Here is a 22,276-nt window from a genome sequence, read left to right as displayed (position 1 = left end):
AGTGTTGAGCAATTCTCATGTGGTCCTGTGAAACGTTTCTCCAAAATAGCCCATAATAGAAAGCATCTGTATGTCTAAATGGTGCATATTACGTAACGAAAGAACTAAAAAAAAGAAAGGCTTTAAAAAAAGCCAGCAAAACGTTTCAGCCTTCCTTATTGTAATTGTGCTCAACCGTGAATAAGCCATTAGTTGTTCCAGGCAGGCACCTACCTGTCAGATATCTGCTGCTTCTAGGGTTATGCGGGGAAATTAATCTCTCTGAGAAACTGTTCACAGGAAGCCGAGTGCCCTATTTGTCCTCTGACTTTCTCTTTTTCAGCACAGATGTTTTTCATAAGGATTCCGTCCAGGAAGGACTGATCTCCTCTGTCCGTGTTTCCTGTTCCTTTTGTGAGCTGGTCCTTCATCGTAACAGGAAGAACTCTGGGTTTTCCCGTCATATAATAATAATAGTAGGGAAAAAGTAACCCAGTTATTATCTGGTCCTGAATGTGAGTATGCCCTCTTATGAACTAAAACACCAGTTGTCTCATCTTTTGTGTCTGCAAAAGATAAATTCCTCCTTCTGGAGGTATTTTTGTGGGCTGTGAATTTTCTCCTCAACACTAAATCTCTCCTTTATGAATCTGGCCCCTGTAGGCCAGTTTGTGACATACGATCTGCGGGAAACCAGGAGTCTGAGATGAAACTTGAGCAACTCCATGCTCTTATTTAACGCTTTTGCAAGCAATGAGAGCAGCTTGTAGTTCAGATGCTGCTACAAAGTTTCTGGCACCATCTTCACTCACTCATGCTGCAGGTGACAATCAGTAGTAAACAAGACTTCAGCATCAAAAAACCAAACCAGAAGAGCCTCATTTTTGCAAACATGTGGTGCTGATCGCTCAGTACAATGACCCGTGGAGCCAGTTCGCAATGTAACAGAGGTGGCCGGAGGCCCAGGCCTGACAAATTACTGACGACAGCAGAGAGGCACAGACAATAAAACTCTAGGTCTGTGTCCTGCTTTTGTTTATTTTCCCATGGAAGTCAAAAACACACACACATACACAAGAAAAGTGCAGCAAATGCAACAGAAAGTACACTGAACTGTATACAGGGCAACATTTGTTGGTCAGAGAGAATGTTTGGATATGTAAAACCTGTATGTGTTGCTTCATGAGGTAATGTTGAATGTTGAAGAAATAATCTGACAGTCTTCTTTGTCCAATTTAAATCAGCATTTCTGAGAAGTTTTTCTACGGTTATCATTTTACAAATGCAAGAAAGCAAAGCTAAAAAAGTAAGTACATCTGTTCATATGCAAATGATAAAAATATCTCTTTGTGTGCAAACAGCGGATTCCACATGTAATTAGGCAATGTTGGTTGTTTTTTATTATGTTTTGATCGCAACTCTCCGCATTTTGGATTCATTAGGATTCATTAGCATTTTGGATTCATTAGCCATAGCTAAGAACAAGTCAGAGTCTCCGGAGTGCTGACTCTGATGTTTAAAACCTTTTTTTTTGTTCTATCTCTGTTCAGATTTTGTCATTTTAAATGTTGCTCTCCGACCTACCAGACCACCATCTTTGCTTCTCTGGTACCTAGATGGTTCACAGAGCTAATGTTATAAACACTGAACAAGGATGGTTTGGTGTTTCACAGTTAACCCAGACAAGTGTAGTGTTTACTGAACTGGCTGTTTTCATTTTGGCTTCCATCCTTTGCTTATGTCTCTTCTGAACCCTCTCCTGAATCCAGGATGGCAGGAGCTGGTTGTTTAAGTTCAGGACTTGGACTGTGCTGGATCTGCTGTCACATTTGTTGACTTGTGATGTGAGATCAAACTTTTGGCAACCACACACACACAAAGTTTATAAAGAGTTTATCAGCTGCTCAAATGTGGGTAGTTTTCCACGTATCGCTGCACTGTAATTCGGTGCTGTTAGGAAAACAAGCAGCCGAGACTTGGAATCACTCCTCCTAAAAGACTACTGGGTTCTACCTTTGAGTTTCCTATTCCAATAATTCAGTTAGATGGAGAGAACCTCTTAAAAGTGTCTTGATGCAGTCAGACAGAGTACAGGAAAAACATGCGACCTGCAGCAAATGCACTTCATCTTATCCAGAAAGTAGGAATCTTTCCTTTACTGTGCGCGACATTCCCGACTTTCTCTGGGATCCAGCACGGGTGGACGGTAAGTGCCAAAGAGATGATCCCAATGAGTGAAGTAGGGAGCGTAGTTAAAGCATTTGATTTTATGATGGGTTTGGTGATGGGGGGCACCGCCGAGAAAGGGAAACAGTCTGTGTGAAGCCAAGGGCAAGTTGTACCCACAGTGGTCCTCCACTGCCAGCCAGCTGTTGAGCAGGTGGAAGATGACTTCGCTGAGAGGATGGCAGCCCAGCAGCCAGGCACAGCTCAGCGACAGCAGCAGCAGCGACAGCAGCTCTGCTGAGCTGGCGTCCTGCGCTGCGAGCGCAAAGGGGTTGCGATGCTGATGATGCGCCTTGTGGATGCTGCGGTACAACCAGGGAATCCTGAGGAGATACGCACAGGTATGACAGCTGAAACTGTGACAGCTCACCACAACACAGATTTATTTTAACTTTAGGTACAATTGTAATGTTGGTAAATGGGGTATACTTCAATCTTCTTAGAAGGTCCAAAGTGCTTCCCGGGGCTGAATTCAAAGTCGCATTTACCCATGCTAACACAGATTCAAGGACTGACAGCTCCACTGCCTTACACTGACAGCACCCTAGAACACTAGGAGCAATGTGGAGTTCAGTGTCCTGCCCAAAGACACTTTGACACATGGGCCGGCAAGGGAGGAACCAAGCCGCTTTACCTCTGCGCCACAGCTAATGTTATTTGAAAAAACTAAAACAATTTTGAAGAAAATGAGCAGATAAAACAATTACACTGACTTCTATATAGTTAAGAATATGGTTTAAAATTTGTGCAACAGTTTTGACATAATTTACCCTCAAAAATGAAATCTGTGACTACGCTTATTTTATTTTAAAGAACAGCAACAAAAAGAATAATCAGTTAACCCTTGTGCTATCTTAGATGACCCCCCCTTTAAACTGACGTGTTATCCCTACCATGACAAAGGTGGACAAAGGTGGAAAGATTTCATGTAATCCATGGACACCAGTGAAGATTACAAATCATTGAAGAAAAAAGGTTCAGCGCACTGTCTAGTGGGTCTAGATGACCCAACTCCCAATGTCAAAGTGCCTAGGATAGCACAAGAGTTAATCAAATACTTTTTTGTGTTTTCTTTTAGAGGAGATGAAAATGATTAAGTGAATAAAGTTAAGAAAAAAATAATATGTAGAAATTATTTCAGAAAAAAATAAAAACAAAAAGCAGAAATTCATCAGAAAAAAAGGAACCATTTTTTTTTTATAACAAAAGTAATGGATTTTAACTCTTTTATGTTTTTAAACCTTTTTATTCATTTATTTTTATCTTCAAGAATCTTTAGATCCTGTCATGATAATAACTGATTTTATGGCAGTTTCTGTTTTCCCTCAGGGAAGAAGAACTGGTTTAACTTTAAGTAAAAAAAAAAAAAAGGACATATAACAAATCATCAAAATGTAAAAGTACTGACTGGATGAAGCTGCTCTCACCTGTGAATGTAGTAGTGCCATACAAAGAAAAAGGCATCAAAGAGCAGCACGCATGCCAACACTTCCACAAAGAGCTGCCAGCATGACGGAGCCAGCTCCGGTAACCTGGGGCTCCGCAGCCGCTGGAAGAGCGCAGAGGCCGGCAGGACGACAGTCACGTATCTGCACAAAATCCTGCAAAAGCAGTCCAACCACTGCCGGGGGGTCGGTGGGGGGTCCGAGCCTGCAGTTATCCTCCAAGAGCGCACGCGCTGGCACACGCTCCCCAGCGCGTCAAGAGCGAGGAAGGGTGCGCAGAGCAGCACGTGCATCAGGAGGGCGCAGGATGCAGGCAGGTAAGGGGAGAGCAGGATCTCCTCCTGACCCGCTCTCACGTACTCCCACAGCCCCTGAAGGAGCGGCGCAGGAGCCGCCCCTGTCCCCGCAAAAGTTGCGTCCATCGCTGCGCTCGCTCACCTACATCTCCACGCAAATCACGCGGTACTGGTGCGCGCAGGCTGAGCGGTGTGCCGTTTACACCGCTGGGAGCCACTCCGCGCGCAGTTGAAGGGCCTGCGGTGGGAGGGGCTCTGGATTCCATCCTCCTCCGTAAGCGCAGGATTTTAGGTGACAGCAGCCATCATCCGGACTCAAGTCTGTGTGCTCCATCCCACAGACCAGCCAGCAAGATGGATTTTATGAAACGGTCGAAGTTTTGATACCAAAGGTCAAAGATTTTTTTGCAGAAAATATAAAGCTAAACATGTTGAAACTGACCAACCCAAAGGTGTTATTTAAAGCTGGCAGCTAGGGTGGAAAAACTTAAAAAAAAAAAAAAAAAAAAAAAACTTTGTGTTGAGAAACTTTAATTCAGATTTGAACACACCTAAAACTCCAGTTAAAAATAAGCCAACTGTTTTTAAAGTCCCAATCCGATAAAAATCCTGTTTTGGATGTTTTGAGCTTATTTTTGTCATAATGAAGGACATGTATAATTAATTAAATATATAATTAAAAACACTACTTTGTAGTTTATTGTGTAATTTGGGTCTAACATGTGTGGGGAATTATTTCCCTTTAACAAGACCAGTGCCAAGACCAGTGCCAAACTCCTGCCCGCACTTTTTATTAACACAGTCAATGCATTGGTGGGTTTTAGGTGCTATGTGTTTGAAACACACTTATAGAGTCTTAAAAAGAAGAAATCCTCAAACTTTCAGTGGGATTGAAAATAGGAGCCTCTCAAGTCACAGAAGTTTCACAGAACATAACATTAACGCTTCATCTAAAGAGCCTTTTCCTCCACAATTTATTTATTGTTTAATTCAGTGCAATAACATTTCACCCATAAAGTCAGTCTTTCTGTATCCAAATTTAAAAAGAAGCAGATGCCAGAACTGTGACACTGTGAACTGTAGGTCTTTGAAATGTGCATCACTTTTGTACGAACCAGACATTCAGAGAAAGCTTCTGTTGAAACAGCATTTCAGATGTCAGGATCTTTCAACAGTCCCACGATGCCAAAAACTCCCGATTGACTCATCCTCAGCTTTTTATGGGGTACTCCCCAAACTAACCAGAAAAAAGGAGAAAGCAATTTGACTATGATAGGATTGACACAAGCTCGTTTGAAAATGGCGTTTGGCCGAGTCACACGGGAGAATTCCTTCAACGAAAGAAGAAAATGTCATTAAATCCACAAGGAGCTTGAAAATAATGTTGACCTGTTTCTGAATAAAATTACACAGAAATATCTTAGAATAAACTCTTTTTAGGAGCTGTGAAAAAAAACCTTCTTGTAGTTTCTGAACTTGGTTTAGTCTTGACCCCGGCACACAAACCCAATCCAGATGAATGACGTCATGATCAACTTTAACGGTAACGTTTGAATGACGCTTCCTTTGATTCAGTCAAAATAATCCTGGGTTTCATCATAGCTTCTGTGACCACACGGATTAAAATTCAAATGATGAGCGAACAGGTGTTTCATAGTAACCGTAACATTATTAAAAGCACGTTTAGAAGATCATCTCGTATTTTACCGAGCTGACATGTCAATGTATAAAGCCGCTCGGCGCTGTTTAACATTGTTTTGTATTGAATTGTTACATTCAATAAAGTTTGAAAAAAAAAGGCCGCTCGGCGGAATCTATATCCTTCCGGTTTTCAAACCCTACTGCGCATGTGCGAATGATTTATTCCGACAGAAAGTGTGACCTTAGTGAACGTTTTTATATTCTGAAAACATTTTTCTGGGCCCATCTACACGGTTGGATTCTAATCCGACCATTGATCCCATCAAGATATTTTGTACATGTAACCGCGGCTTATGGTGTCGACGCGCAACGTGGCGGGGGCGTGGCATCACGATGGTGGTCTCTCCATCGGGATGTCAGTCACCCATCACGATGGACGATGATATCGTCCATCGGCACAACCCTACTTCTGACATATTCTCTTTTGTGTCTTTGAAATGTTTTTTTTTCCCATTACTTTAAAGTTTGACAAACTCACAACAAACATTAAGAAATGATATTTTGTTTTGGAATTATTAGGTGAACGTTGTAACTCAGCCTTATCTGCTCAGATCTTCACTCCGTCTGCTGTAGATTTCTGCGTGAAGACAAGATGAGCTGGGGCACTAAAAACTGTAAATGAATGGGAGTGTTTTCACCAATGCACAGAACGGACACCACTTCACATCCAAGAAACAGCAGAAAACTAACATGAAACAAAGCTACATAGCTCTGGTAAATCTAACCAACATTTTCTGCTTTTGAAAGCCACCCCAGTGGAATGCACTTCATTTGATGTCATTATGGTCACCGAGTCAATTAGAACGATTTTTGTGGAAAAATGTTAATGGTGTTGGAACAAAAGGTTTCTTAGGACCCAAAATGGTTGATCAAGTTTACCAGTTACTGCAAAGATTGACATGTTTTGACATTCTCATGCAACAAAAAGCTTAACCCAGAGCAAAAACTGCCCTGAAATGTGTCATCTTTGGTTCTATGGTTGATTCAGCTGGATGTTTAGGAGCCAAGTCCTCCAAAATTATACATCTGAAGTCTGTGTGAACATTTATTGCACAAATACAAGTGCTGCAATTTTTTTCTTAAGTTCAGTTCATAACAATCCTGAAAGGCAGACTAAAAACCGAGGTTTGGTCCTGTGAAGGTTGTGCGTCCTTTTCAGACAAACAGGTTCTGGATAGCAGAACTTAAGTGGACAGACAGCTACTGTCCAAACCAGCTAGCTTGAATGTCTGATTTCAAAAAAAGTTCTCCTCTGGCCCCCCCTTCTTTCCTGATTAATCCAGGTCCAGAATCTGCTCACTGATGATGTCCAAGGCAGCCGTGGCCTTGATGGAGCTCCCTGCAGAACCAGAGTCCACAAACATCTGAGGTATTTCATTCCCAAAGTAGATCTTGCTGTTGGCTGCGATGGCCTTGTACTTCATCAGCTGCAGGTACTCCGGGGTTAACTTCAGCTGTGAGAGGAGCAGCACAGGACAGAGGTTAGCATTGGCTGGACTCCCTGCACATATATGTGGGAGCTGCTCTCTTTACCTTATTGGCCTCTGCGGCTCTCTCTGCTGTGTAGAACTCTGCGTCTGCCTTGGCCCTCTGTCGCGCCAGGAAAGCTTGGTCTATGAAACGGAGAGACGAGTTGGGGCCAAAAAGATTGGGAAGGCATGCAGAAGCAAATGTCGTTTTCTGTTTACATCACTGCAGACAAACATCCATTTGCTTCTCTTTTCCAGAATTTACCTTTTCACTTCATCAATTGAAACACATCTTTATCGTTTAACATTCAGACTTCCATTGAGAACAGTCTGTACTTCAGAAAAAAGCTGCATGTTTCCTCTGGACCTCAGAGCTTTGACATTAATCATTTGGTGGATTCTCCTGACTTCTATTAATCCCTTTTTACAAAATAAGGCTGAAATTATTATAGAGTTAAATGATGAAGAAATGACACGTTTTCAGGTTTGTTTACAGTATAGACCCTGTTTGCAATTTTTACAAGCTTCAGTAAAAAAGAACAGCCTGTTTTTCTAATGCATGGCTATAAAATAGTTTTGCAGTTAAATGTTTTGTAATCCTTTTAACTTAAGTAGTAATCACATCAAGAATTCTCAGATGTTTGCATTGAGATGTGAGAAAGTCTTATTAATCCCTTTTTTTTTAATTTGAGGACATGCAGCTGTGCCCCTCATGTTTGAGGGAAATGGATCATCTTCCACCAAATCCATCCAAGTTTTTTTAAGTGATTTTTTGTCACAGCTTGGTAGATGAGTGGTCACTCAATACAGACTGGAAGAGCTTTCTCATCAGTACTTGGCTTGACAGTTTGCATGTTTTAACACAGGATTTAGACGAGCTGGCTGTCACATAAAGCAGTGGTCCCCAACCTTCAAACATGTCAAGGCACGCAGTCACCTATGGAAAATACATCAAAGCAGCTGGGTCAACTGCCAAACTGAATCCCAGAGCTTACAAGGTTAGCAAGAAAAAAACATATTTGGAAGGTTTCTTTTGGTAGAAAAGAGTTAGTAAGGAAACAGAAGCCTTCGACTTCAAAATAAAAGAAATCAACATTTATCAGACAAAAATCAAGAGTCTATCCTCAAAGTCTGGATTTATTCGGGCAGATGTTCCCACACACCATAATAATATTGCAGAATATACAGCAACTGGCTGTCTAAAATCACGGGGATGGAGCTAATAAAGTTGCTGAAACAGTGGATGCATGTATATTATTATATATAAAAAAATATCTGTTTTTAGTGACAGTTTTTTTGTATTTATCCTCTAAAAAATTATTTCACATTTTAATGGTTCCTACACAAAATCTATTGTAAGAAATAAAGTTTAAACCAGCTGTAGATATATGTTACAGAGGATGAAGATCAACTTTACCCTCAAAAAAAAACAAAAAAAAAAAAAAAAAAAACTTTACCCTCAAAAGTTAAGGGAAGCTGGCAGCTAGTCTAACGTTACACCGGTCTGTGGCCTAATTAAAGTTTGGAGACCATGCAGGAAATGTAACAATACCCCCCCCCCCCCCCCCCCCCCCGGAAAAAAACAAACAAACAAAAAAACTACCGGCAGTGTTAAAGGTAAATGCAAATGATATATTTTGGATTTGATTAGGTATAATGAAACCTACCTGTAATATTGATACTGTTGTGCAGCTTAGGAATTACTAAAAGGGATCAGTGTTTGAAGTGGAACAGGACACAAATACAGCAATCTTACAACAGCTTCTCATCTGTGTTGCATGAAAAGCATTTTGCACCTTTTTTTGTTTGATGCTTTAATAATATAAGATAACGGATGCCTTTGGAAAAAAAAAATTTGTATAAGCCAAAAGTCATAGGTTTTTGTTGGGGCTTAAATGCATTGCATATTAGAGAGAGGGGTAAAACTCCTCAATACATCCAAAGCATTTGCTGCACATTCGGTGTGAATATGGAGGATTATGCGCGCAGATCTGACTTGTTGGTTTTTCTTTGCAGGTCCTTAGATTCACATTTACAAAAGTTATGAAATGGTTTCCAATTTTCATTAAAATAAATAGTTTCTAAAACTAATTTAAATTAAAAAAAGCGTTCTGTTAAAACAGCCATGGCTAGTCATTGCAAAATATTTAAACCAAACTACAGGAAGCAGAGTATGTTTTTGTGTGTTTTATTTGTACAGGCATAAAGGCTGTTACGAAATCAAAAGGTAGGTGTGGATGTGCTCAAGAATTTTTTTATTGAGACCACACAAGGTGTCCTCAACCCACGTTACATCACAGCCCCTTTGTTTGGTTGAAGGCAGGTTTTAGATTGCTAGTGCTGACCCAGAAAGATTAAAATCTGAGACGTTTCAAACGTGAGACCAAATGCAAAAACAGATTCAAACACCAACATACAAACCAAATCTGTTGAGAAATTACTGGAAAGTCATCAAAAAGCAAAAAGATTAGATTGAATCAAGCAGAAAGCTTCCTGAGATTGTAGTTATTTTAGTTCAATATACAGTTAGGCAAAAAAGTATTTGTCAGTCCATTTCAGCGAGTTGTCCTACTTAAAAAGATTAGAGCAGTCTGTAGTGCACATCATAGACAAACTTCTACTATGAGAAACATAAAGTAAAAAAATAATAATGTTGTCTTATTTTAAATACTTTATTTGTAAAATGATGCAGAAAATAGTTATTTAGTCTCTAAAAACAAGCAAGAATTCTGTCCCTCATACACCTGTTCCTTCTTCAAGAAGTTATTCTATCCTCCAATTGTTACTTGTATTAATGTCATCTGCTTCATGATAGAGACCAAAGAGCTGTCAAAGGACACCAGGGACAAGATTGTTTACCTGAACTAGAATGGGATGAACCAATCTACAATAAGCAAGCAGCATGATGAGAAAAGATCTACTGATGGAGCAATTATTAATAAATGGAATAAATGTAAGGTCAATGACTATCTTTCATTTGGAGCTCCATGTAAGATTTCACCTGATAGAGTACACCTTGACCTTGACAGGGGTGAGAAAACAGCTCATAATTACACAGAGGAACTGGTCAATGACCCAAAGAAATCTGGGATCACAGTCACAAAGTTTAGTATTTTCAACACACAGCATGGTCATGGATTCAGATCTGGCAGTTCTCCAAGGGTTAAACCAGACATGTCCAAGCTCATCTATAGTTTACCATAAGCCATTTGGATGATAAATAGATGATCCAGAGGAAGGTTGGGAGAATGCCATATGGTCAGATGAGACAAAAATGGAACTCTTTGATATAAACATCACTTTTGTGATTGGAATGGGAAGAATGCTGAGCTGCATCTAAAGAACACTATGTCTGCTGTGAAGCATGGAGGTGGAATCATCATGCTTTGGTAGTGGTTTTCTGCAAAGGGGGCAGGACGACTGATCCATGTTAAGGACAAGTTTAATGGAGCCTTGTATGGTGAGATTTGGGGCAAAACTAACTGGTCTGAGCAACAAAGAAAAAGCTGTCAAAAAGCATTTCAATGTTCTGGAGTGGTCTAGCTAGTCTCTGGACCCCAATCCAACAGATAATCCATGGAGTAAATTTAAAGTCTGTGTTGCTCAGCAACAGCCCCAAAATATCAGAGCTCTTGAGAAGATCTGCATGGAAGAAGCCAATCACATGGCAGCAACTCACTACACTTAGAAATGCAAATGGTCAAGATGATCTTCTGTATTTCAAAGCAAGCATCAGAGTGGGGAAGAAAGGTGATTGAAGTGACTTTGAACGTATCATGGTTGTTGGAGCCAGACAGGCTGGTCTGAGTATTTCAGAAACTGCTGATCTACTGGGATTGTCACCCACAACCATCTCTAGGGCTTACAGAGAATGGTCTGAAAAAGATAAACTATCAAGTGAGCACAAATTTCATGGGCAGAAATGCATTGTTGATGCCAGAGGTCAGAGGAGAATGGTCAGACTGGTTGGAGCTGACAAAAAGCAACAGTCACTGAAATAACCACTTGCTACAACTGAGGTCTGCAGAAGAGCATCTCTAAATGCACAACACATCCAACCTTGAGGCAGATGGGCTACAGCAGCAGAAGACCACACCGGGTGCCACTCCTGTCAGTTAAGAACAGGAAAGTGAGGCTACAATTCACACAGGCTCACCAAAACTGGACAATAGAAGGTTGGAAAACCTGTATGGTCTGATGAGTCTCCACTTCTGCTGCAACGTTCGGATGGTTGGATCAGAATTTGGCCTCAACAACATGAAAGCATGGATTCATCCTGCCTTCTATCAACGGTTCAGGCTGGTGGTATAATGAAGTGAGGTATATTTTCTTGGCACACTTAGTACCAATTGAGCATGGTTACAATGCCGGAGCCTACCTGGCTATTGTTGCTGATTGTGTCCATCCCTTTATGACCACATTCATTCCAGCAGAGTGATAAAGCTGGAATCATCTTAGGCTACGTTCACACCGCAGGCTGAAACAAAGATAATTCCAGCTAAATGGCCGAGCGTGGTGTTCAACCTTTCCCGCGATTACTTTTTTTCCCTCTTTTCGACCGTGGTCATAAACGCAGGGGACCAAAGGCGGATCCTACTTCGGGGTTCACTTCCCCGTTCGGACCCTAGATTCTCCAAAGTGGGTTAATAAAGAGTCCATAGCATTTATTCTGGGGGAAACCTTCTTTTATTACCGTTCTCCTTCCTCCATAACACACAACACGAATGCGCCCCCCCCCCCCACACACACACGCACGCGCGGCCCCAGCACCTACACATCCCCATTCCACAACAGTGGGTACGACGATCCCGGCTCTATTGCCTTCTCAAAATGAGAAGAGATTCATTGTGCTGGCTCCTTTGTGAAAATAATTATATTAATGCAAAAAGAGCTCCACCGTTGACAACACTGTTGTTGGCATCCATTGTTAACGTTAGCTACTTCAGCAAACAACGAGTGAAGTTGTTCACCGTTGAGTGCTCTTCTGCGCATGTGGGTCACTACTGGGTCATTTCACGGTCCCACAGGAGATCACAAAAATTCGCATTTAATTGGAAATGTGAACGGCCTTGCAAAAAGAAATCGGATTTTTTCAATAAATCGGAATTGAGCATTAAGCCCTGCAGTGTGAACGTAGCCTTAGACTGGTTTCTCGAACATGACAATAAGTTCATTGAATTCAAATATCCTCCACAGTCACCAGATCTCAACCCATTAGATCACCTTTGGGATGTGGTGGGCCGGGAGATTTGCATCATGGATGTTCAGCCGACAAAGCTGCAGCAACTGCGTGATGCTTTCATGTCAATATGGACCAAACTCTCTGAGGAATGTTTCCAGTACCTTGTTGAATCTATGCCACAGAAGACGAAGGCAGTTTTGAAGGCAATAGGGATTTAGTTAGGCGTCTAATAAGGTAACCGGTGAATGTAATGTATGATCAACATTACAGACCAAGCTTATCTTTTTCAATAGAAGTTGCAGCATTAATGACTGCCAAATAAAACACTTTTTCACTTTATCGTATTCTATCCTCTTGTTAAGACCTGTTTGAAAGGTGCCATCTAATATGTTCAGAGAGTATTACTAACCCCTACTTGAATCTGAGTTAAAGCTAAAGGTTTTAGGTTTAAAAAGAAAAAAAAGGTCAAGGTTTTAGAAAAGAAAAATCTTGCATTACTGTAACTTCTTCATGTTATCTTTAAGTTTGAGCCATTTTCCACTTAAAAATGTATCCTTTATTTTGTATGACAATGTTATTACTAAAAAAACCTACTTTGTCGCTTGAAGAAAAATAAAAACTCAGCTTTTATAGACATAGACTGTTGTAAAGTAATCCATGTTTACTTAGAATGAACAAACCGTCAATCTCGGAGATCTTCTTTTCCGTTTCCTTCTCCATGATTTGCTGTGCAAACTTGATTTCTGCGACCTGTGCCATTTTCTCAGCCTCTACAAAAAAGCACTATTTATTATCAAAGTTAAATTAAGCGGAGTTCGGAAACTTGTGTTTATTTTTCGTTGTTTTACCAATAATGGCTTTGATCCTCTCTGTCTCCGCCTCCTTCTCCACAACCTTTTGAGTCTGCTGGGAGATCAGCAGCTTGGTCTTCTCACTCTCCCTGAAGAAACACAAAAACATTCAGAGTAGAGCTTCTCAATTCTACTTTACAATTTCCTGTCAGACAGTCCCTGCAGAGCAGCAGCACTTTCTGCCCCAGAGATGAGTGCTTAATCAACAGATGTCAGAGTGGATGTCATCAAAGATGAATGTTGCTTGACCATTTTTATTTGCTAATATTTTTACAGGAGGCTGCTGTCAAGTCTCTCCATCACTGTGGCTTTTAAGAGCTTCCTTCAGAAAAAACCCTCAAAGTCAGATTAAGGTTGAAGCACAATCACTCAGAAATAAACTCTGCAAGTGGTTTGTCTGATGATACCCAACTGTGGATCCTGGTGACAGAAAGGAAATAGGAGAAAGGAGAGACCATAACTGAGCGTTCTCAGAAAACCCAAATATCTTATAATTGCTCTCGAACAGAAAAAACAACGCCTTGGTTTTTTCAATGCTCCACTTCACAACCACAACTTACCTGGAGTTGGTCAACCATACTTTTATCTCCTCTAGTTTGGACTATTGGAACTCTCTTTTTATCTGCCTTAACAAATTTGCAGTCTCCCGTCTCCAGCTTGTTCAGAATGCTGCAGTAAAGCTTTTAACAGGAACCATCAGAAGGGCAGACATTACACCACTTTTATTCTCATTACATTTGCTACCGCTTAAATTTAGAATTGATTTTAAAATCTTGTGTTAACTGTTAATGCTCTGAAAGGACAGGCTCTGATCTGTTGACTCCTTACTTACACCTGCAATCGATCGCTACGGTCCTCGAACCCAAACCTCCGATAAGTCCCTAAAACAAGTCAAAACTCATGGAGACCCATCATTTTAAGCTGTAGCCCCTTCTCTGGAATGCCCAGCCTTTGACCTTTGTTTGGCTGAATCTGTTGTTTTTTTTAAAAAACTTCTAAAGACATTTTTATTTGGATAGACTTTAAAGTAACCTTTGCTTCCGACTGCCTTTTACATGTTTTTCACCAGTATTGTATTTGTAAAACACACAAGTTATTTTTTTATTTAAATTCAAGTGTCAAAAGGTTTATCTTTATCTCCTAGAAGCTTTGTTAAGAAGATTTTTGAAGAAAAAAATGTTTATGGTTCAATTTCTACCATGGTGTCCTGGTTTAGTCATCTCCCATTACGTCCACTTTGGCTCTGACAAAACCTAAAAACGTGATCTGAAACTGATGTGCCATGACCATGGGGTTCACCTTGAATGTCTTTGGAGGTTTTTCTGCGTTCTAGTTATAATTCATAGTATTTGCCTCTTTAGTTTCGATATTTCACTCCTTCAGACACGTCCTGGGAGCTTGGCTTTGGTCCTGTGGAAATAAAACCTATAAATAACATTGAGCAGTTGCAGTCACAGGACCATCAAGCTGCTAAGGGATACTCTTCTAGCATTTGCCTTTTAGCACGTTTGTCTATGATTACATGTATAGTTTTTTTTCTTTCATTATCGAGGAAACTACAACCATTTTGTTGTGTTTGCTTTTTAACATGTATTTTAACTTTTTGAAAAATGTATGATTTTGTCCGATTCATTTTTAAGCTGACTTTGGGTGCTTTCATAAATGAAAGCATTGTCTTTAATCAAAGCACAATGACCACAGTTAGACGGGGTGCAAAATGCCACGGGGCAGTTCTGTGGCTTCATGCACAGGAAAGTTTTAGGGAAAAAAAACAAAGTATTCATGTGGAAACCGAGTTTAAAATCATTGATTTAAGTTTAGTATGAGAACAGCCCCAAAAAAGGTCAAAATCAGTTCCAGATATCTTTAAGGGTGATAAAATGAAAGCTGTAGAGTAATTCCAACAGATCTCTGTTTTACTTTGAAGTAACTTCTATGAACGACTTCAAGGCTCAGAAAACATTTATTTTGGATGAGAAGGACATTTTTTTCACAGTGGAATAAGCTACAGTCCCACAAGTGATGCAACAGTGTAGAGACGCAAACAAATGGTTTCGTTTTTGAAAGTAACTATAACACAGTTTTAGTAGCTTTTTAAATCCCTCTCAAAATCAAACTGGCACGAAGCTTTAATCATAAATGTCATTTATTGAAAAGAAAAAAGAAAACGACCAAAATGAATGCTGGGTTTACACAATTTCATAAAGTTTTTTTTATTTTTCCGGTCAGAAAGTATGAGCTGTGGAAAGTTTTCCGAGAAACGGTTGCTGTGTCATCGACACAGAAAAAGGTCCAACAGTAAACTCAGCCTAGTTTGTAAATGACATCCAAGCAAAACCGCTGATGAGGTGCAATCAGATTTTATTACTAAACTCAACAGCAGTTGGACTCCGATGGGCATTTCTCCATCTAAATAAAAGCCAGATGTTGACAGAACTGTAGAGTTTTCACACCTTCCAATAGATTTGAACCAACACTTATTAGTGTCATTAAGCCTGAAAAGCTGTAAAAAATGAAAACCTTTAGTTAAAAGGCCATTGTTCATAACGTTTTTGTTTCTGGGGTTTTGGGAAGAGCTGAACAGCTCAGAGAGACTTCTATCAGTTTGATGATCAAAACTCAAAAGGGGTTCGGGACACAAATCTGTATATAATCTGCCCCTGATCACAATACTACAAAAGTGTTACATAATAACAAAATAAACATTTACAAATGTTTTCTTGGTTTTGCAAAGTCATTAACAATGTGCTTTCCATATGCTCATATACACACTCTTGTATTGTTCACATATCAGACCGACGCTAAAACTCTGGTTCACTTCCATAAAATTAAAAACAACATTAGCTCCATCCATCTGGACAGCGGATGTAAGATGAGAGCCGGGTAACAGATAAAAGTAGCTTTCATGCCTGTGAGAGAAGACTGCTCGGGTGGATTTTCATCCAAATTGCAGACAAAGGTTTTAGCCTGCCTACAGACATTAGAGGGAAACACAAGAGAAATAGTACTCTGACAAACACGCAAAAAGACCCTTTTTCTTTTTTTTAGGTTTTTGGAAAAGTCAAAATGTACAGTAACAGACTAAATTACCCTGATGGTCTGAAAGTATTAAAATAATTTGGACACTAAACCACTTATAAAAATAACACTGACTAGGCAATATTAGTTAATAAATGCAACAGTCTTTGATCTGGGATCAGCTTTAAAGAGGATGAGGTTTGGTGGATTCTTAGTTAAATAGACAGGCAAGTTTAGTTTTAATTTTCTAAGATGGAGTTTGTTTTTGTGTTTAAAATCCTAATTTCTTAATTCTTGACTGATTTTGGCAGATACTTGTTTGTGCTTTTTTTTAAATCTGCATTCACAACTCTCAGGAAAAGGAATTGGACCCGTTACATTTCTAAGTTGTTTTTGATACATTTTAATATCTGCATAGAAGATAAAAGCAGGGAAAAAAAAGAATTGGGCTGTTTCTATGTCCCAAATGTTAACTTTTTCTCCACTAATACATGGAAGTATTCAAATATATATGTATGTTTCTCCCTTGTGAGCATTTTTCCTCCATACAACATCATAAGTGTCAATACCTAAATGAGAAAAGCTAAACCTGCCTTCCTCTGCAAACTTGATTCTACGCTTAGGTCCTTAGAGTTAGGGGTGCTGTTATGACATCACCTCTCCTGAACCAGAACTGCTGCTTTGCCAAATAAAGCAGTAATTAGAGTTATGCCCTGCATATAGTAAAACCCAGCACAAGATTTAGAAATAGATGCATGTAACACACACTGAAGAGAGAAAAAAAAATTACAGTCCTTGAATAATATAGCTTGATTTACAGTAAATTAACTAAACTAACAGCAGTTTTCTTCCAACAAGTACTGGGATTGGATGCAGAAAATGTCTCCATGTGGGAGGCAAAAACAAACATATCTGGGTAGCGAGCCACAGAACAATATTATTCTGAGGATAATAATGGAAAGCACTTACATTAGCTCATAGTTCCTGCGGATGCTCTCTGGGATGTTGGGTTTGGTGACACGCACCGCCTGAAAGAGACACATATTTATTTTGGAAAAAGGACACAAACACAGCATGAGGGATCAAGCTGTTATATTACTAAAAACACATCAAAGAAAACACAAAAATCTGTCCTGCTAATCAGACTTAGACTCAGAGTCAAAAAATGTACTATTTGTTAGTCTGCTCTGCTTCCTGTCTCTTTCTCAGTCTCTAAACCACATGTGTCAAATGTGGCCCGCCATGTCATTTTATGTGGCCCACGAGAGCATAAAAGTTTTTAATTTCTTAAAATAAAAAATAAAAATCGGTGTGTATTTATTCATATCTAGGGGGAATCTGACTTGAAATATCAGATTGGACAACTATACATTATACAGAATCAAATTTAAAAGGATTTATGCTAGAGTAACAAGCAAACTTATGTTTTCTATGCAACTTTAATTGTCACTTTAAAAAGTTATAGTAAATAAATAATAAGTTATTTAACATTAAGGAGTTGTTACATTTATTTTTCATTACATTTAGTTACATGTATAAGTTATATCTGGCCCTTTGTGGACAGCCACTATGCTGATGTGGCCCTCAGTGAAAATGAGATCGACACCCCTGCTCTCAACCAACAACATGGCTGCTCTCTCCACAGCATTTTACATCGTTCCTTTCATGCTTGCTGACACATTTGTCACACATCACACCCCAAACTTTGCTCCACCTCCTGTTCCAACCTGCTAGCACACACCTCTTCACCTCTTACCCACACTCAGTTGCCTTTAATTGCTGAAAGTCCTCCACCTTTTTCACTTTTACTTCCTGTTACCTCACTGTTCCACTTCAGTTCCTCTCATTTACACGCACATTCTCTGTCTTGATGCAGATGACCTTCATTGCTCTCCTTTCCAGAGCAAACCTCCACCTCTATTAAATGTTCCTTCACCTGGTCCCTGCTTTCAATACAGATCAGAATGTCATCTGCAAACATCATGGTTCTGTCTAACCATTCCTTTATAACCTCATGTGTCAGTCTGTCCATCACCATAGCAACCCATAACGAGCTGAACGATGATCTATCTTTCAAAAATGTTCCCCTCTGATGTTAGTCTAGCTCCCTCTACTCTTTCCACTAACTTCATTGTATGACTCATCAGCTTTATTCTTCTATAGTTTTCAAAACACTGCTCATCCCATTTCTTCTTAAAAATGGAACCAAAACACTTTCCTCCTTTTCTCAGGGATCCTATCACTTTCCAAGATCTTGTTAAACATTCCAGATACTTCAAACTATTTGCTTTGAAACACAACTGTGAATTCCCTTGGAATAAATCATTGGAACAATGTGAATAAAGTGATAAAATTTATCTCTCAGAATAAGAAATGCTTGTACAATTTCAAGGTTCTTTTGGAATTACTGTGTAATATAGTGGAAAAAAATATCACACAAAAAAGGAGCTGGTGTTGCGCTAAAAATATAGATATCAAGTACTGCCACAAAAAAGTTTTAAAGCTAAATGATAAGAGCAAATTGTTAAGTAGTAAAAATGCTCAAAAAGGTGTACAGGAGTACAAAAGACTGTTAATGCAAAACACCCTGATATTTATGTGCCTACCGTGCTTTAAGAATATTAAAAACATGATCACAAATGTCGCATCCGCCAATTCTGATTTACATTTTTACCTCCCGTTCTATAAATGGTCTCATGCTGGAAGAAAACAATGAACATTGTTCATCAAAGTGTTTCTAACAAATGTTTACATTTCTTCAAACAACAAAACTCTATCCTAAATTCATGGAGTGTCCTGCAGTTGCCGCTTTTGTTTGTATAATTGTTGGATACCAACTCTTTTTTTTTCCAATCAGTACCAGTTGTTTCTAAATAGAAAATGGAAATAATAAAGGCTGTAGGGCTGTTAGCACAGAAAGCTGGATGTAGCTTCTGTCACAAAAGAGAGCGACTATGAAGGATCAGCAGCACCAGAAACATTGAAAAAAGTAAATGAAACCTGAGTAACTTTTAAACAGACGTTTGTCATCAGGAGGTTTCTGCTGACATAACGTATAGACTGAAACTGACCAGGACACAGGTACTTTCTAATGCCAGGTCATAGTCTTCAGGTCAGCATCAAAGAAACCAGAAAGCAGAAATACTGAAGAAAAGTCACCTTACTACAGACAGAATCACTAAAAACCCCTTTCCCTCAACATAGTTTTTTTCTTTTAAAAGGTATTTTCAATGCAGTCTGAAAAGAGAAGGGTTTGAATTAAATTAAATGTACTAATGCGTTTATGTTCAAAGATGACTGAAGTTCCATAATAAAAGAAGCAGTCAGTCTACAAAGTATGTGTGCCACCAACTCAACTAAGGTTGAAATGCTTTATATTTTTAAATCGTGCATTTTTTTCATCACAAATCTTTATAACAAAAATAATTTAACATTTTCAGACACTGGTCTTGATGGTCCAGTCAAGACCAAAGAGCTGTCAAAGTACACCATGGACAAGATTGTTCACCCTGAACAAGACTGGGATGAACCAGTCTTCAATAAACAATCAGCTTGATGAGAAGAGAGCAAATGTTGGAGCAATTTAATAATAAATCGGGGAAATACAAGTTTACTAATAATCTCCCTCCACCTGGTGCTCCATGCAAAAACCTTTTTGCCCTGCTGTATCTATGAATGGTGACCCCTGTGACTTTTCTCTGAATGTACCTGTATGATGAGTCCTGGTGCCATGGAGGTTAGATCCTCTTGTAGAGTCAGCTTTAGGTTTTCATCAATCTGGTCTGTGGAAAGGAAAGAGCATATTTAAAAAAAATAATTTTTGCTTATCAACGAACATTTGTCGCTTTTTTACTCAGTGTTTTCATATTCCAATTTTAAAATACAGTCTTCTCAGTCTCAAAATACATGAAGCATTGAATTCTGTTCATGGAATAAAACAAAAGGCAGTAAAAGGATGACTATGTGCTAATGTTTATAAAAAGCAACTCAGACATTTATTTGGCTGCAGAGAGATAAGTAAGGGAACATTTACACAGAAGTATACTCTCGTTGGAAAAGTTTTGTTTTTGACTGGTTTCAGGTTTGGTGAGTCACAGAGCTGCGCTGTGAAACTGTCCGTACAACGATAACAGGGCTGAGCACTGCAGATACATAAAACAATGAAGCACTCATGGACCAAAAAAGACCCCCTCCCGCCATTTCACTAAGGTACAGTGAGAATAAAACAAAAAAAAAATCCCAAGGTTATAGGAAAATACAACAAGCAAAAAAAGTAAAAGTGATCCCCACTGGTTTCACTGTTTACCACAATGACAAGATTGTGTTGACAGTCTAAACGTGCTGCATTACTGATTTCCCCTCCAATCCTCAGGCTGTTTGACAGAACTGACAAATGATCTCGCTGCAGTTATCTTCCCTTCAAGGTGCAGAGTGAGGCTGTGCACGCAAAGCCGCACATCAAAGCCTGCAGCGGCAACTGTTTCAACGTTGATCCAGCAAACACAGGTCAACTGGGCCTCTGGACCCGGAGACTCCGCAGACTTTTTCACTGTTTGATGTGATGGGTGACACTGCATGGCGTGGCTCTGGCATCAGGGCTTTTTTTTTTTTTTTATAAAATAGGAAGGTTGCCCAGTTAAGGCCCCAGTTCCTGTAGGTGGCCAGGATAACTGTTGGGTAGGGATGGGTACCGAGCCCCGGTACTGAACGAGCCCCGGGGCAACATTCTTCAAGACCGGATTATCGTTTAGATCTGATCTCAACGGTTCTGCTATTGGTACTGGAGAAGTCGCTTTTTTTGGGTGTCCCACAAGATATAAACATTAGCTGCCATATTTTACTAACAAAGTCAGTCAATTTTCCGTTACTCAATGATGATATTAATTTCGCTATTCTCGCTGAAGAGGAGAGCCGGTTTAGCTCGTGCTGGTTTGCAGCGCCTTCCGTCTGTGAAACCAGGGTTCGACTCCGGGCTGCTCCCTGTTCCCTTCTCTACCCCTGTGCCGGTTCCAAGCCCGGTTTGAGAAGGTTGCGTCAGGAAGGGCATCCGGCGTAAAACATTGCCAAGTTTACCATGCGACTTGTTCGCTGTGGCGACCCCTGATGGGAGAAGCCGAAAGAGGAAGATTCTCGCTGAAGAGGAGAGGTCTGTCTGGCTATTAGTGTGCACGGGGGGGCGGGGCTGTTGTTCAGACAGTACGCGGCGCGGGCGTAAAATTAATTAAATCTGCACTAGAGCGCCCTGACTATTGTGTCAACCTGCTGCTATGATGACCGTATTTTGGGCTCTCTGTGTCGAACACACTGGAGGGGCGCGGGCGTAAAAAAAACTTGCTGCTGCAGAGGATGTGAACAGGTGAACAGGTAGAGAGGAAAAGCAGGTAGAGAGGAGGCGGAGGGGCTTTGGCTTCAAACTGTCAGAGAGATGGAAACACGGGCGTCAGATTTAGACACAGCTTTCACTGCGGGAGTTGAAGCCAAGACTCTCTCTGGGATGATTTTATGAACTCAAACATTTATTTAATTTGTTTTATATTTACATCATGACAGCAATATGTCAAAAACATTGATGTTTATTTTTCTTTGAATAACTTATTTTTTCATGTATTTTACTTTTCAAGTTGGAAAAATGTATAAAGTAAAATGTTTTGTTCAGTAGCGGTTCTAGGCACGGGCCGTCCGGGCGGTGGCCTGGGGCGGAAAACTGAAGGGGGGCGGCACCGGCGGCTCAGCCCTTGTAAAATATTATATGCACCACTATTGGTTTACTTATGTCACAGTTTGTGAGTTTGTAACAGCCTGAACCTGGCCGCGCCGCCGCCCTCGCCCCGCAGCTGTGCGCTCTCCTGTCTTTGAGAAGTAGACACAAATGTGTGTGAAGAAGAAGGGAGGGGGCGCGGGGGGAGCACGGAGCACCACCGCGTTTGCGCATGCGCAAAACCTGGCGGGCTCATCTTTCAGGGGAGGCGACGGTCGCGGGCTTGATGAAAAAAATAAAAGTAAAAACTGCGACTGCGCCGTCATGTAGCGAATCAGCGCCCCTGGCTATAGCTGCACGCGCTCCTGCTGGAAATGTGTGAAGAAAGGGGGGGGGGGGGGGGGGGCTGCG

At 40.2% G+C, this 22,276-nt stretch overlaps 2 protein-coding genes across 4 annotated transcripts in view; both read right to left on the bottom strand.

Annotated features, from left to right (window-relative positions):
* Positions 1–997: 997 nt before the first annotated feature.
* ch25hl3 (cholesterol 25-hydroxylase like 3) lies at positions 998–4,183 on the bottom strand. The gene is made up of 2 exons (XM_004072755.5): positions 3,633–4,183; positions 998–2,528 (listed from the first exon to the last, which is right to left on the bottom strand). Exons 1-2 carry the CDS (start codon positions 4,070–4,072, stop codon positions 2,135–2,137), a joined length of 834 nt encoding a protein of 277 aa, XP_004072803.1. The 5' UTR covers positions 4,073–4,183; the 3' UTR covers positions 998–2,134.
* Positions 4,184–4,906: 723 nt separating this feature from the next.
* Positions 4,907–22,276, bottom strand: part of erlin2 (ER lipid raft associated 2) — a 28,023-nt gene continuing 10,653 nt past the window's right edge. For all 3 annotated transcript variants that reach the window (XM_020706197.3, XM_004072756.5, XM_020706198.3), the window contains 6 exons: positions 19,876–19,949; positions 17,137–17,195; positions 13,147–13,238; positions 12,979–13,068; positions 7,181–7,260; positions 4,907–7,101 (listed from right to left, as the gene is read on the bottom strand). In XM_020706197.3, coding sequence (XP_020561856.1) covers positions 6,922–7,101; positions 7,181–7,260; positions 12,979–13,068; positions 13,147–13,238; positions 17,137–17,195; positions 19,876–19,949 — 575 coding nt within the window. In that variant the 3' untranslated portion in view covers positions 4,907–6,921. The remainder of the gene's footprint in view (positions 7,102–7,180; positions 7,261–12,978; positions 13,069–13,146; positions 13,239–17,136; positions 17,196–19,875; positions 19,950–22,276) is intronic.

This window comes from Oryzias latipes, chromosome 9 (genome assembly GCF_053564925.1).
Source record: "Oryzias latipes strain Hd-rR chromosome 9, Olatipes_Hd-rR_3.1".
In the NCBI taxonomy this organism is placed as follows: domain Eukaryota; kingdom Metazoa; phylum Chordata; class Actinopteri; order Beloniformes; family Adrianichthyidae; genus Oryzias; species Oryzias latipes.
Note: the sequence above shows the minus strand (reverse complement) of the source record. Positions and strands in the feature narration are given on the sequence as shown.

Coding starts and splice junctions, on each gene's coding strand:
- ch25hl3 (XM_004072755.5), bottom strand. CDS start 4,072: ATGGACGCAACTTTTGCGGGGACAGGGGCGGCTCCTGCGCCGCTCCTT. Junction 2,529..3,632: donor TGGCACTACTACATTCACAG/GTGAGAGCAGCT, acceptor GTATCTCCTCAG/GATTCCCTGGTTGTACCGCA.